At 43.0% G+C, this 14,636-nt stretch overlaps 1 protein-coding gene across 4 annotated transcripts in view; it reads right to left on the bottom strand.

The window, feature by feature from the left end:
• Positions 1-14,636, bottom strand: part of SLC35F4 (solute carrier family 35 member F4) — a 102,920-nt gene that overhangs the window by 18,108 nt on the left and 70,176 nt on the right. For 2 of the 4 annotated variants that reach the window (XM_048950228.1, XM_048950229.1), the window contains exon 2: positions 3,170-3,358. The exons of 1 other annotated variant lie outside the window; for it this stretch is intronic. In XM_048950228.1, coding sequence (XP_048806185.1) covers positions 3,170-3,358 — 189 coding nt within the window. Of the gene's footprint in view, positions 1-3,169; positions 3,359-7,937; positions 8,216-14,636 lie in introns of those variants that run through there. One more of the 4 variants, XM_048950231.1, reaches the window with a different exon arrangement.

Genomic DNA, 14,636 nt, shown 5'->3' with positions numbered 1-14,636 from the left:
TGCAGCAGCAGCTCTCTGCCTTCATTTATGCCCATGAGCTCACGCAGCACCAATGAGCTCTGATATTTACCACGTTAGAACATATCACGTAGTTTGACACAAGGAACAGGAGTTCCTTCTGAAAACCATGACCTCCACTGTTAGTAGCTGCATCAATGCAATGTGATATAGTGTAAGAAACTACAAAGCTGCTGATGCTAAAGGGAATTACAGATCTACTGCAGTGAGAGCACCCACACGCTTTTCTATGTTCAACCTAAACTCAGTTCTGACTTTCCTTCCTTACTACTGTTTCTGCTACAGCCATAAGGAAATGTAAAAGTGAGGTTTTGAGTTATTAAATTAGACCGACATTCTAAAACTGACTCATCATAACAGAGAGAGTAAAATTTGCAGTCAAGAATTTACATAGCTGGGACATGAAGCTTTTTGTAATTGTGTGGTGCATTTTTTCCCCTTAAAAATAACAAGCATTTAGCTGTTCCACTGTTTAGTGACGAATCAAGAACTTAAATAAAATTACAGGCTGATTTAAAACATATAGATGATAATCAGAACTCTGAATAGAAAAGCACCATCGTAGCATTATCTTCAGCTACTCAGAGAATACAGATCTTTTGATAGCACTAATAATGACTGTTATCTTCTATTAAAAAGCAAATTACAGTTTATTTGCAAGTTAAAATGGTTTAGAAAGAATATATTTCATAACATCCTCTTAGGGGTTTTCCTGCTAAGCAAAACTACCATGCAATTAGTCCTTCTTCAGATAGCAGTGAAAGCAATCACACAATGATGGCACACTAAAGCACCTTTACCTACACATTACATTTTCCAATTACCACATAACACTGTAATTGCTGTTACAATGCATGACACTATCATTAGCATTTGACTTGGTTGTTACAGCACCAAATGTTGGGGAAAGGCACAGAAATACACACTTTTTACACATCCTAGCTTGATTTAAAAGACCTGCGTGAGATTTAGCCTAATTAAACATACAGTAGGGAGGTTTTGTAAGTGCTTAATTGACAGGATTCACCCCATGTAATGTAGTTAGCAATTGCTTTTTGGGCTAAAAATGTTGTCTAGGCTCCCTCTACACTAGGTGAGAATGGACAGGCATGTTGAGAAAATGGCTGATCTCATCCTCATGTACCAAAGGGAGATGGGATGTATGACCCACTGGAGGCCCTTACCTTGCCTTAGGCTACATACCTACATGTAAAGTGAAATCTCCAAGCAAAGTGGCACAGTAGCTTGACAATTGCTTTTGAAATCCACGAGATGCTCATACTGAAAACTTGGTCAAAGATGCACAAGGCAGAGATAAGAAATATCTTTAAAAGAATCACAGGGCTTGAACTCCAAGAGGGTAGGGACATATGGAAAGCAGACACACAATTCACACTAAAAAGGTTGGAGAACTTCCAAGTGATGAAGTTGGGTCTGAACTGAGCTGGAAAGTAGAATTTGAGTCCAGATACTGAATGCTGTGCTGAGAAGAAAATAAATTCATGAGCCAAAGTGGGGGCAGATAGCATTTTACAATTAGAAAGGTCACAGAAATCCTTGGTGACTTACTTCAGTTTGAAGCTAATCAACTGACTCAACCTGTCAAGAGCATGGAAGCAATCTGAGAACTCAGCAAGGATGAAAAGAGAGGGAAAGAATGCAGGTGACACCACAGGTGACACATGCAGATGACACTGGTCAGTGGCAAACTGTGCTGAAAGTCAATGGCCAGAAATATCCTCGCATGCTCCTTTTGTCTGTCAGTAATGTAACTTATGTATTTGATCTCTCTGTAACAAGAGGAACAATCTTTTGCTTTTGTTTTCAAAAGAATGAGATAAATAAAATCAAAACCTACAGTTTTTCTTCTGAACTCTTAAGTATTTCATAACTACATCCTAGAAAATGATATTCTTTATATTTGTTCGCCTACCTGTCAGGTCACTCATACTTAGACCTCACCAATGAGGAAGATCTGGATAAAAAGGGTGCCAAATAAACATTTGGATGAATATGATGACACAGTATTACTCTTTTCTCAATCGGGCTACAGGTCCCTTCTTAACAAAAGATAGATTCTGATTTGGATGTACCCTTGTGCAAGTAAATATGGAGCTATTCATCCTAGTATCTGCAAAACAATGAAAACAGATGATTGGTTTTCTAGTATCTTGGGTAAGATCTTCATTGCAAGATGCTGTAACACCCACTCCTTGCTGCAGTCATCGCCTTTAATGTCTTTCTGAGGGTTTCCATCAAAAGAGTACTCCTGGAGTACAAGATTCCTCTGATTTCCATCCAACTCAAGGCAGAAAATAGCTGACTCTTGCTGCCATCAGTGATGAAGTGACAAGATAAAGGTTCATCTCCCACAGTTCCAGTGTGCAAGGGAGATCCAACCTGCTCTTCCTCTCCTTTTTGCTCACAGTATCTACATATACTGTTTTCCAAGTACTCGGTACAGTTACACTATTTCAGTCATTTAACTGCTCTTTCCTCACCAGTACAATCCAGCACACTCAAAGGTCTCTGGCTGCATCCTGCAATTGCTCTCATACCACCCCTGTTGATGACAGATGGACACCATGGTGAAGAAGCCAGCGTTCTCCATACGTACAGGTTCATCTGAGCTAAACTTCTGCAAAAAGCGTGTGACACATTCCCAGTGGAAGCCCTGATGTGCAGCTGCGCGATGATCTGAACTGTGACGGTCTTTTCTAGATGGCCTTCCACCCGTCGCTCCTTCTCTTCATCAGACTGTCCACGGTACGAGCTGAGATTGTCATTGCCTTTGAGAATGTAAATGGCTGGTTTTAAGGGTCCTGGTCTCTGGCCAGGCTGAAGCTGAGGAAACACAACCACTTCATAAGACTAACTGGCACGCTAATGTTAACCATCCTTCTGTGCCAACAGGATTTCTCAGATAACGCGTTCTGTGTTCCTACTGAGGCCCAGCACTTCCTCTCCCATCCTTGCTTCCTTCTTGCCTAACCCCAGTCTGCACACAGGTACAGGAAGGACTTTCACAAGGCCATGCAGTTTGCAGCACCGAAACCCAACGTCAGCACTCTGCACCGTCTTTCCAAAAACCAGACAGGAGAGGCCTTTAGCAGGCATGCTGCGACACCGGCAGCGCGGCCGTTATGCCTACCTGATCTGCTCTGCCTCTCGACTCTGCTGTGCCGACAGATTCCCGAGGGACTTCGATTCTGCAGCTCAAGAATGGGAGCAGCAGAATCTTCAGCCACAGATAGAGGGGAGAGCTGCCTAGTCATGCCTCTGTGTCTGCTGGGGCAGTTGCCTCCTGGCTTGCATTGGATGACAGATGATCGTGAGGCACCTGAGAAGAAAGAGTTTGCATCAGTTTGGCTGTAAACTCCCTGCAGGAAAGCCGGGCTTTCAAACACTGTCAGCAAAATGCATACAAACGAGTCAGTGGGAGAAAGGAAGCACACTGCAAAAATCAAGGTTTCAGCTGTGGTCAGAATAAAGTAAATAAGTAAATACTTAACTCTCTCCCCCCTTCAGATAAATGCTGCTGTATGAAAACCAGTCTTTTCCCTGAAGAAATGAGAGCCTTATGCTGCAGCATACTCTCAGCCATGCAGCTCCATCCACAGGGTCTGAACAGTCTAAGGAATTTGTACTCACGTGGGCCCCTCCTAAGCACTGACACTGAATCAGGCAAAAGGAGAGGTCACCATTCCCCATAGGACAGAAAGAAGGCTGAGGAACGATTGGGGTTGGTGCTGAGAGCCTCTCAAGGCAAGAGCTTCCCCTTCCATCCTTCAGAACCACTCTTGAGACTCTTGAATCGGATGAAGCCTTGCTCACTGATGGGTTGTTAGATGCAGGCATTTGCTAACTTACAGAAGAGGTCAGTTTGAAGGCTTTAAGTGCACCTTGTCATAATCTCTACATCTTCATGCACGTTGCTTTCTCTTCTGTTGCGAGGTGCAACCACCCCCAAGACACTGCGTGTTAGAGGGAGACTTTACAAAGGCAGTGAACAAGCCCCAGGTGCCAGAAACACCGGCAACACCAGATGAGAAGTTTGCTGGTGAGAAGGATACAGCATTTTACAAGAAAGTGCTTGAAGGACTAGACTAAGAACCAGAAAGAAACAGAACAGAGCAGGGTGCTGGAATCTGACCATCTGGCACATACTCCCAAACTTACTGAAGGCGTCTGTTGAAGAGGTCAGCACGTGAGCAGCACATCAGTTTTTCTTCTGAGTCAGTAAGCCAAGATGACAGGCCGTTTTTGATAAGCGTGTGTGTTCATGGTCTGCTGAGATCACCCACCTCTTCTTTTGCAGCTGCAACTTCAGTTGGTGACCACTTCACCCAGCGTGACACAAGTCACATATACTCAGAGCAGCCACTGATTTTGCCATGATTCGGAGGCTTTAACACAACAAACACTTGCCTCATGCTGAAAAGCACAGAAAAACCGCCATTGAACTCATGTGTAAGATGCTAAGATGCTAACAAATGCAGCAACAACCTCCTGGAAGGCAACACTCTTCATTACAACACGAGCCATTTCAGTGTGCTTGGAGCAAATAACTCCACACCAGACAACAACATGGAAGCATTTCCTAAAGCAGGGATTGTATTCAGAATAACAGAGGAATCAAGTCAACACTACTGCCAGAGGAGGCTGAGGTTCATATAACTACACATGAATTACAAGTTGTGTTTGATTCACCTGCTCTAACGACAAAGACCACAAAGGAGACATTTAGAACACAGTCTATGACAGTATAAACACTGAAGCTGACTTTGAAGGACCAACACCTAAATTGTTTCTAGGCAATAGATTGTTTCTCCTCTTTTTTTTTTTTTTTTTGGTGAGCATCAGAGCTTTTTAGAGCCTACAAGACATTTTCAAACCTTTAAAACGTTTTTCATCTTCATATATTTCCTTTTTAATGGAGAAAATATCGATCAAATAGCCACACAACTCTTCCCATGACCTTGTTCTGCTCATTTCACAAGTCTAAACCTTGCTCTTCGCACTCGTCACCACCACTACCACCACAAGAAGCATCATCACACCTTTATTCGACAGCTGAAAGTTACTTCCTATCTCTGCAAGGTTAAGACAAGCAGCACCTTCTGGCCTAAATATCCAAAAAGGCACTTCCAAATCTTCCAGTCCTTAGGGAAGTTTTATTTGCACTTGCTGACTGCCTGTCCTCCACCACCAAGGCGCATCGACCCAAATCACTGCTCGCTTTGATACACATCATTTAAAGAGATTTCATTACCTTAAAAGACACATGCTACATCTCAATTCACGTAATTTAGAGCAAGCTCAAGATTCACGTTATATTCAGTAGAAGTCTACCAGATGATCCGCAGCCAAAATTTCAAGGATGCCTGTTTTTCTTGTATGCAAAAAGAGCTCAAGAGTTATTTATATCTGGTACAATAAAGGAACACCAATCTTTTCCTGTACATTGAGAAACTCAGCAGCTAAGACCAAAACTGCAATTCAGGAGATTGCATTTAATCGAAAGTCACTGCTTGATATAGTGAGATCTCCTTTTATATTTGAAAGCAATCAGATAGCACAGCAATTTATCAAAATTTCCTTCTTACAGCTGGAAAGCTTGGGCCAACTAATGCTACCGAATCTGACCATATTTTAAAGAGATTCTTTGACAGCGAAGGTGAAGAGAAATATGCTGGGCTAATTTCTCCAACCTCAGTATCAGCTGCAAGGACAACAAATCACCATTTACAAAGCACTCCAACAAAACCTTGCACGTGTGCTTCTAACCCACGTGTTAGAGGAAAGGAAAACGGAATGCTGTGTAATTAATTCCCATTCTTTGACTCACACAATAACTACTGGCGCTCAAGAAGGGATCCACTGAGACCCACCAAGCTTAGAAATCAAGAGCAGCATTTCCCACTGAATTTTTGTACACGTGAATCCCACATGCCTATGGAGACCTTGGAGCCTCAGGAGGTGAGAGCATGACCTCCCAGAATGGACAACAGGAGGGTCCTACCATAACACGGCATGTGAAAATGAAGGAACAGCTAAAAAGCTCCCAAAATACACTTCCACCAGAGCAAAAGTGGAGCAGCACTGTCGGGGTCACAATCTTTTGACTTAATATAGATGTAAACCTTAGGATGAGTGCCTGTTGTAAGAAAGAACAACCATCTTGAGTGGAAATATTCATGCTGGGTCAGACTTGCTACTCAACTATTTACCTGATTTTTATTATTTTTTTTTTAACTGAAAGAAAAATCTTGCCAGAGTGCTGGATCTTGCTGCTAGAAGAGTTCCTTGACTGTTTGGAGCTTATAATCGAGTGCCAAAGTAACACTCAGCCCATACACTTGACAAAGGAGGGAATGGAAAACAGGAAAAGGCTGCACAGGATCGTATCAAGCATTTAATGAATCAAATCCATCTGGGTGACTTTCCATTACGGATAAAAGCTACCCCACACTCTGCCCCATTTTTTAAGATTATTATTTATTCTATATCAGTCTTTTTTTCTCCATCCTAGAAATGCAGACACTTTACTTTAGGAAGTAAACAATTTCTCTATATATGCAGACTAAAGGAGTCCAGCAAGAACATGTGGCTTTCTGCATGCTTCTATCAGAGTCAGTCCATGTCTTGTATTAATTACTATATATTTATTCCTGTGTCATTCAATTTAGCAAGGTAATTATGCTTGTGACTAACCTAAACCATGTGATTAATATCACTGAAGCCCACGCTTTTTCACGTTCTTTAACACTGCTCTGAACCCAGGCTGATGGAGGAGGTGAGCCACCAGAAGCTGCTGCTGTCTTGGTTCCAACCAGGAGCCAGCAGCACGTGGCTTGTGCCCCCAAGAGCCATTTTCACCATCTATCTATAACCTGCACACAGCTCCCTCGCCTCTTGACTCTGAGAGATGTGAAGCAAGATTTGTGGCTTTCCATTCATACACAGACTTTCACGTGCAGTTCACACAGTGAGAATATTTGCCCCTCTGTGGCTTTGGGGCTAGACAAATCACTGTTATTATGCAGGGGGCTAGGAGAGCAGGGATTTTGCTTTGAGATTCAAGAAGAGTGATTTTCAGATTAGTTTTGTATGTACACAGCATATTCACTGAGTGACAATACTGCTTAGAATATCAAAAAAGATGCCATTCTGCAAGGGACATCTTTTCATCTTTTATGGCCTCAAAGTTGCTACTAATAACAAAGTGAATGGATTACCAGTAAAATAATAAATTCATTATAAAATTGTAGCCCTGGGAATAACTTTAATGGCCTCATCATCAGATAACTGATTTTTTTTACCTTTCTTTTCTTTCCTCAACAACTGCCCCAATAGAAATGAAGAACCTCTCAAATAGATAACTGAATTCCTTTCCATAACCTCTCCATGTCCATAATACAAAGTGTTTACTAATTTGGAGACAGCAACATCTCCCTTGCTGGCATGTGCTTTGTTGGTTTGCTGTTGTTTTTTTTTAATTACAGAACTAAATTGATGGCTAAATGGATGACATGCTTCTGAGCTGGAAAGTTTCTTTTGTTTTCACAGTCCTACAGAGGAGGGAGGGATCATCCATAGCTATCCCTGTAATCAGGCAGTAGGTGAGCTCTGCCAGAAAGTCACTCAAGGCATTTGCAGTCTTCCTTTTACTCATACAGCATTAAAATCTGTTTATTCTACCGTGCCCTCAAAATCTCAGCTCCTAATATGTCATTGTTTGTGCACTGACAACATGATGTCTTCACGCCACTGCCGCGGAAACAATCGCTGAGCTTTGACAGATGGATGGAGGTAGAAGCCAGGCTGGTGCTATGCGAAAAGTACGTCAATCGAATGTTCCTGCTAAATTGGGCACCAGTGAAAGAATTGACAACGCTTCCTTTGTGTTGCAATCTTACCTGCTGGTGAGCATCCGCTGCAGTGAAGGAGAAGCTCACACATCACCAGCCCACCGCTTCCAGCAGCCCGTGTGCACATGCTCATGTTGGTAACAGCACACAGCCATGAGGGCTGGAGATTCTTGCAGAGAAATTCTGGTCCTAACGTTGTGCAGTAAGGAGAAAACGATGTAAAATTTGTGGCTGGAGAAACATGGGATGAGCACGACTCAAAAGAAATAGGGACTGAGTTGCAGTGCCACTGTATAGGAAGACAGCTTCTTCTGTCAATTTTATAACAAGAAACTCTCATTAGAGAGCATTAGCTATGGCTTTAATTGGATTGTTTGCCACTGCTAGCACACAGCTGCGGGCAGGGCTACCTAGTGGAGTCAGGTCCACAGTTTGTTTAATTTCAGCCAAAGGGACTCAGTGTAAAAATCAAATCCTGCCCTTCATTACATTGGTGTAGACCCACGGCAACTGAGTACAACCAGCAAGGCTGTTCTGCAGACACACCACTGCACCTGAAGATATTACCACCTTTAATGTGAACTTAAAACCCAAGGGCAAAATCTCCCCCGTTCTTAAAGAGTTCAGAACTAGCAGTTCAACTCAGGACATGAAGCCATAATGACAATTAGGAAAGCCAAGCAGACCAACTCTACAAGGAGAGCCTTTACAGACAATGTGTTACGGAGGATTCAGGAGCAAGCACCTCCTACTTTGCTCAGCGAAGACAAATTATTTCACCATATCTCAGACCTCAGTGATGTTCTCCATTTAAACCTTTTGGAGGCAAGGAGTGTCTGTGTATCAGAGCTACGCACGTATGACCAGTCAGAGTAATGCCTTGTTTATTCACTCTTTGCTAGCTTGGGAAGTTTTTATGTCTGAAGGGGATGAGAAGGTTATGACAATTATTTTTTTGCCCTGGGAAAAACAACATTTTCACATCTTAATGAAAAACAAATGACTCAGTGATGGCATACAACATTTCTCCTGTACTATGATTAACTATTGTCAAGAGCAGAAAGCAAAAGTGCAGACATTTGTGTTGTAGTTGAACAGTGACGTCCATCTGCAATTCCTGCCAATTATCTCCTCAGTGTCTGCACACAGACGTTCATTTCAAACTGACAGAAACTTCCCTCACAATTAGAAATCTCCCTAATCAATATGCCCTCCTATCCTCCTATAAAGCAAAGAAAGAGAGAGCAAATAACTTAAATTTCATCATGCCATAAATAACACAGTGCCTAACGAGGGACGTGTCACCCTGAAAAGAGGGAAAAGTCTCACGATGGCTGTCATTAAGTGCCCGAAAAATGGTCTCACAGCAGAGACAAATGACAGAGACACCCATCAGGGTGATGAAAATGCATCTTGCTCTGCCTTAGAGGAGAGGATGCAAAGAACTTCCTGAAGTCACCATCCAGCCTTGCACCTCCTTGGCTTTGTGATGATAACAGCAGTGGGAGCTAGACCCAGCATGCCTAATGCTCCTGATTTAAGATACAGGCTGATGGACACCACTTTGATTAGACTTACAAGCAAAATCTGGGAGGGAGAAAAAAAAAACAACATAAACTAAACCATGTATAAATATACTAATTCATAATACCTACAGACCAAGGATGCATCTCTGAACCAAAGAGGAAAAATGAGTCTAACTCTGCCAACTGCAATACCACAGGTTAGCTTTGAGTGAAAGAAATATGAGTGCATCTGCACCTCCCAGTATGAGACGTGGCAAGCGAGGTGCTCAGAATGGAAGGAAAACAATCAGAATTGGGCAGGAGCATCCTCACATAGCACAAGCCACTTGTGAAAACAGTCCAGGATTCCATTTTGTCCTTGCACCTGCACTGTGTTTCCTTCCAGCTCTTCTGATTGCTAGAGAGATTGCTACTGCCAATGTAGAAGCTTTGTTATGCTCCTGTCCCAGTGCCTGATAGGGTTGGACTGCAGATTTCATCTGTGACATCTGCTCACATAAACTGCAAGGTCTGTGAAAGCTACCTGGCAAGGTAGGGTGCAGTGTCTGCACATCCTGGCTGTGCTTGAGATGGCAAGGATATGAGAAGTGCACACAATGCATGTGCACATGTACCTGCTGTTGTTGGAAGTAGCCACAGTGTGAACAGCATTGAGATTTACCATATGTATCAAAGTTCAGGAACTTCCATTTAAGCTCAATGAAGCCAGGTAATATGAGGTGGATATATACAGTTATTCAACTTTTGCAAATAAGGGAAGATAGAAATAGTCACTAAACAAGCTGCACAGAGGTTTCTACTCATGCAATGGTTGATTTTTATCTCCAAAGATCCTCATAGCTGGCTGCTGATCCCTTAGACTAGCATTCCTGTATCAGTTGCTGTATAATTGCCTTGGCTTTTGCATGCCAGTCTGATAAACACACCTGCAAGTCTGTACATCCATCATTCTGTACATCAGCTGCATGAAAAAGTCATTCTGAGATGCAGGCTCTTTGGCAAACCTGGGAATATGGCAAACCTGCATGGTCTACAGCTGCTGCGTCCTAAAACCTCCAAATGGGGACTGCAGCACAAAATGGATTCAGGCTGCAGCATCGTTAAGTTCAACAGCTGTAACCATATAGAAAAAGAAAAAAAGAGCCCTCTGCAGGAGAAAATAAAAGCTTTTCTGGCTGTAAACAACCTGCAGAATGGTTTCTGGAGTGCTCTGATGCGTGAGCATAAGGGATAGCCATCTCAGGAGGACTGCAGAATTTGTTTCTTACTATAGTAAAGGGCCACTGTGTGCAATGCTGTGCTTTTCCCTGTTTGTTTTTTTCCCTCCTTAACCACTTTATCAGACTTTTTTTTTACCCATTCTCATTCCAACATAACTCAACTATCACTCTCTCTGTTTCAGCACAGACAAGGAATCCCATTGATTTGACATCAGAAATAATATATCAGCATCAATGTGCGGGTGTCAGAACAAATTTTGGAAATAAGTTTATTTGATAGCATCTGAAGTGCAAACGGCAGCTAGAGACAGCAGCAATGTGTTCTGAAACGTAATGGCTACGTATGTGTTAAAGTTACTGGTCATAACACAGTGTGTTTAGAGGTCCCTGCAGGTGTTCAAGGCCAGGTTGGTTGGGGCCCTGGGCAGCCTGGTCTAGTATTAAATGGGGAGGTTGGTGGCCCTGCATGTGGCAGGGGGATTGGAGATTCATGATCCTTGAGGTCCCTTCCAGGGTCAATCCAAACCATTCTCTAATTCTGTGATTCTTAAAGGATTCATTTGTGGCCCTGACTCATATCAATGCAGGACACTATAAACTGAACAAAAACTGGAAAGAGCAACTCCAGAATCAGGCTTACTCTGGATATACAAATGTAAAAACCAGATCAGATAGTCTGTCATTTGCATTTGTACCAGGAAGAGTACGAGGGACAGTCAACTTTTACATTTTACTCAAGGATGAACAAAAATTTGGGAAGGCAGAGAAAACGACTTTTGTATGTTGAAAGTGAAACTTCTGCAACTTCTATAGAAAATGACCTATGCACATTTACAGAACATAATATAAAGCAATTATTGGGAGTGGAATATTTTGGATTGAATTCTGTTGTCAGAAAACATTGCTGGCATCCCCATGTGCTCTAAAAACACAAGGCTGTTGTGTGAGGAGCAAGAAGCTGGGGGTCAGAGGTTTTTGTTCTGGTGATCTCCCCCTGAGTCATCATTAAGTTTGGAAAAGACCACTGTGATCACGTAGTCCAACCATCAACCCATCACCACCATGCCCATGCACTAAGCCATGCCCCTCAGTGCCATTCATAAGCCAACATCCACCTGTCTGAGGGAGTGATCCTAAGGGAACTTGTAAGCCTTAGTGCCCTAAGCTCAGCTTCAGAGCAAGGACTTCATTTTAAGCTTTTGCTGACATAAATATTCCATATGAGATTACCTCAATGGCAGCTTCTGCCAGAGTCCTTTGAACACAACCAAGAGGAACATCCTTTGTTGTGACACATCCATAAGAACCATAGCATCATAGAAAGGCCTGGGTTGCAAAGGAGCACAATGCTCAGCCAGTTTCAACCCCCTGCTATGTGCAGGTCACCAACCAGCAGCCCAGGCTGCCCAGAGCCACATCCAGCCTGGCCTTGAATGCCTGCAGGGATGGGGCATCCACAGCCTCCTTGGGCAGACTCGCTTTTCCCCAGATACGCCAGACCCAGAACCAACCAAAACCAGAGGATTCTTGGGCCTGAGATGAGACCTATTTCTCATCACTTCAGTGCTGACTGAGCAACAGATAAGCATAAATCATTCCATTTGAAATCGCATATCATTCCATTACAGAAAATCTCTCTGACAAACTTTGTAATAAATTACACCAGATGTGCCTCCAATAATTTCACAGATTTATACGTTTTCCTCTGAAATAAAAAGTTATGAATCTCACCAGGAAAGAAGAGAATCCTCTGAAATGCCAATGAATCTTGTCATTGCTAAAATGTAGTGACATTTCCAAAAAGCAACAGACATTATGAGTTAAACTCTCATTTTACTTTCACTGCAGCACATCGACAGTAGCTTCAACAAAAGCCATGAGGCTGCTTTGACATAAAGTCATTGTACAAGGAGTTTAGACCCAAGACACTCCTGAAATCACTCATATGCATCTCATTATCAACTAATTACGAGATAGCTTCTACTTTCAAGAAACACTGCAATAAATCCAGGCTGGTTCATCGGTCTCCTAAGATACGAGTGTAAAAGCAGTCAGCACACTGACACACAACTCAATATCAAATTGCTTATATTCATCTCCTACACCAACTATTGCCTCTCCTGTCTGATGGGTGCCTCCAGAGAGTGATTCATTCCAGCTCCCAGCAGTACTGATCCAAGGAGATGAATCACCTTTCAGAGGCATCCATCTCTCCTGTTGGCTCTGGGAAGCTCAAACAACTTTCTCAGTACTTCCAGAGGCTTACATTGAGATGCATTGAGATGACTCCAAATCTGTCTGCCTCCAGCTTGAGGCAGCACTTCGGTACCTGCCATGCATTAAGCAGGTCCTTTGGTTTCTTTGTCTGACTTAGAGCCTATTTAAACACTTTTGAGGAGCAGTGGGGTAAAAGAACATAGGGCACTGCTCCTGTTCTTGTCCCAGTACATAGGCTCAGGGCCCAAGTCCCTGCGGCATCCTCTCCACGTGCTCTCCTGATGCCTGTGAAGGAAGCAGAGACAGTTGCAGCATTTTTGGGAAGCTGGAAGCTGCCCTATCCCATTGGGGTTCACTGGAAATCCCCACTAAAATCTTTGCTGCTCTGTAAAACCGCCTGCACACACATTCCATGTCTAGGTTAGCAGGGCTTAGTATTAGTTCTGCCTGGTCAGCCTCATCCCCAGCAAGGACCCTTCCATTTTCAGCCTGTCGGCTATGACAAGTGTGTCATGTAGTCACTTCCAGTCTGTTGCCCTTTCTTCCTTTGATGACTGGATTTTCCTTCCTTAAGGTAACATTAGTGCCATTTTTGAGCATGGGGAGCAGGTTAAGACTCCCAAACAGCTGGATGAGGCTAGGCAGTGGCTAGCCACTGTCTCAACAGCAGCAAATCACCTCATTAACCAGCTCATCCCACTGCTCGTCAAGAACCAGGTGAGGGCAGGGATTACTATTTCACACTTCCTAAAACCCAACAGCAATGCATCAACATAAGTAGCTAGCTCCATCCTCTCCTTCAGCTTTCTTTAGGGCATTTTTCCCCTCAAAAAGAAACACCAGCTAAGTGTTCAGACTGCAGAATACTCTGTATTGCACACATACTCCCAAGAAAAAATGACAGACAATTGCCTGCTGTACCAAAACCCAGTCCTGTTTGTAATTTAAGCTGGTCTGATCCAGGTAGATTGAAGAGCTGGAAGTCACGCTCTGCTGTGCAGTGCCTCTTGCTTTGCTTTTATGTAGTGCCGAATTTAACTCACAAAAAAAAGGAATCACAATTTTGCTGCTGGTCGGAATAACAAAAATCAGGACAGAGACAGCACACACCTTGCAATTTTCCAGCTCGTGCGTTCCTAAGAACACACCAAACACAGCAGGAAGAAAATTCATTTCGGGCAGAACAAGCAACTTTGGAAAGCAACACTCAGAGCTCTGAAACGTCTGACACTGAGTGTAATAAACTTGCAACAGCACAGTTAAAGCCTGAGATTTCTACATACAGTAAGAAAACAACACCACGTGGAACCCGAACATCAGGAATATTTTTCAGAAAGTTTCCCTTTCAACTTTTGATTTATACTACACACATCCCTGCTGTACATTATCACCATTCTAAGTGCAGAGATCTCTCTTGCTGGACATCTCCAAGTTTCCAGCTGACATTGAGCTGTGCTGTGAATTTGGCATGCACTCTGCAGGGAACAAGCCGTGTTTCTGCACTTTGTGCTTGGCTGTCATGTCAGCGAGAGCACAGCACGGGTTTCATAGTTTCTACCTTGTGCTTTCTGTATTAAGGAATTGCTTCAGAGCTGACATCTCTGCAAATAAGGGGGGAAAAGCAGTGCAAGGGAACAGCTGCCATCTCGAGCTGAGGGACAGCAGGCACAAAAAGTTGGTGCCTCCGTCTTCAAAACAACGATAGATCTGGCTTGTTAAAATACTAATAATATACTAACTAATAATAAATTCAATAGCACAGTACAGAGCTAATTTCCCAGCCT

This window comes from Lagopus muta, chromosome 6 (assembly GCF_023343835.1).
Source record: "Lagopus muta isolate bLagMut1 chromosome 6, bLagMut1 primary, whole genome shotgun sequence".
Lineage (NCBI taxonomy): Eukaryota > Metazoa > Chordata > Aves > Galliformes > Phasianidae > Lagopus > Lagopus muta.
This window is presented reverse-complemented; position numbering and strand designations above follow the sequence as displayed.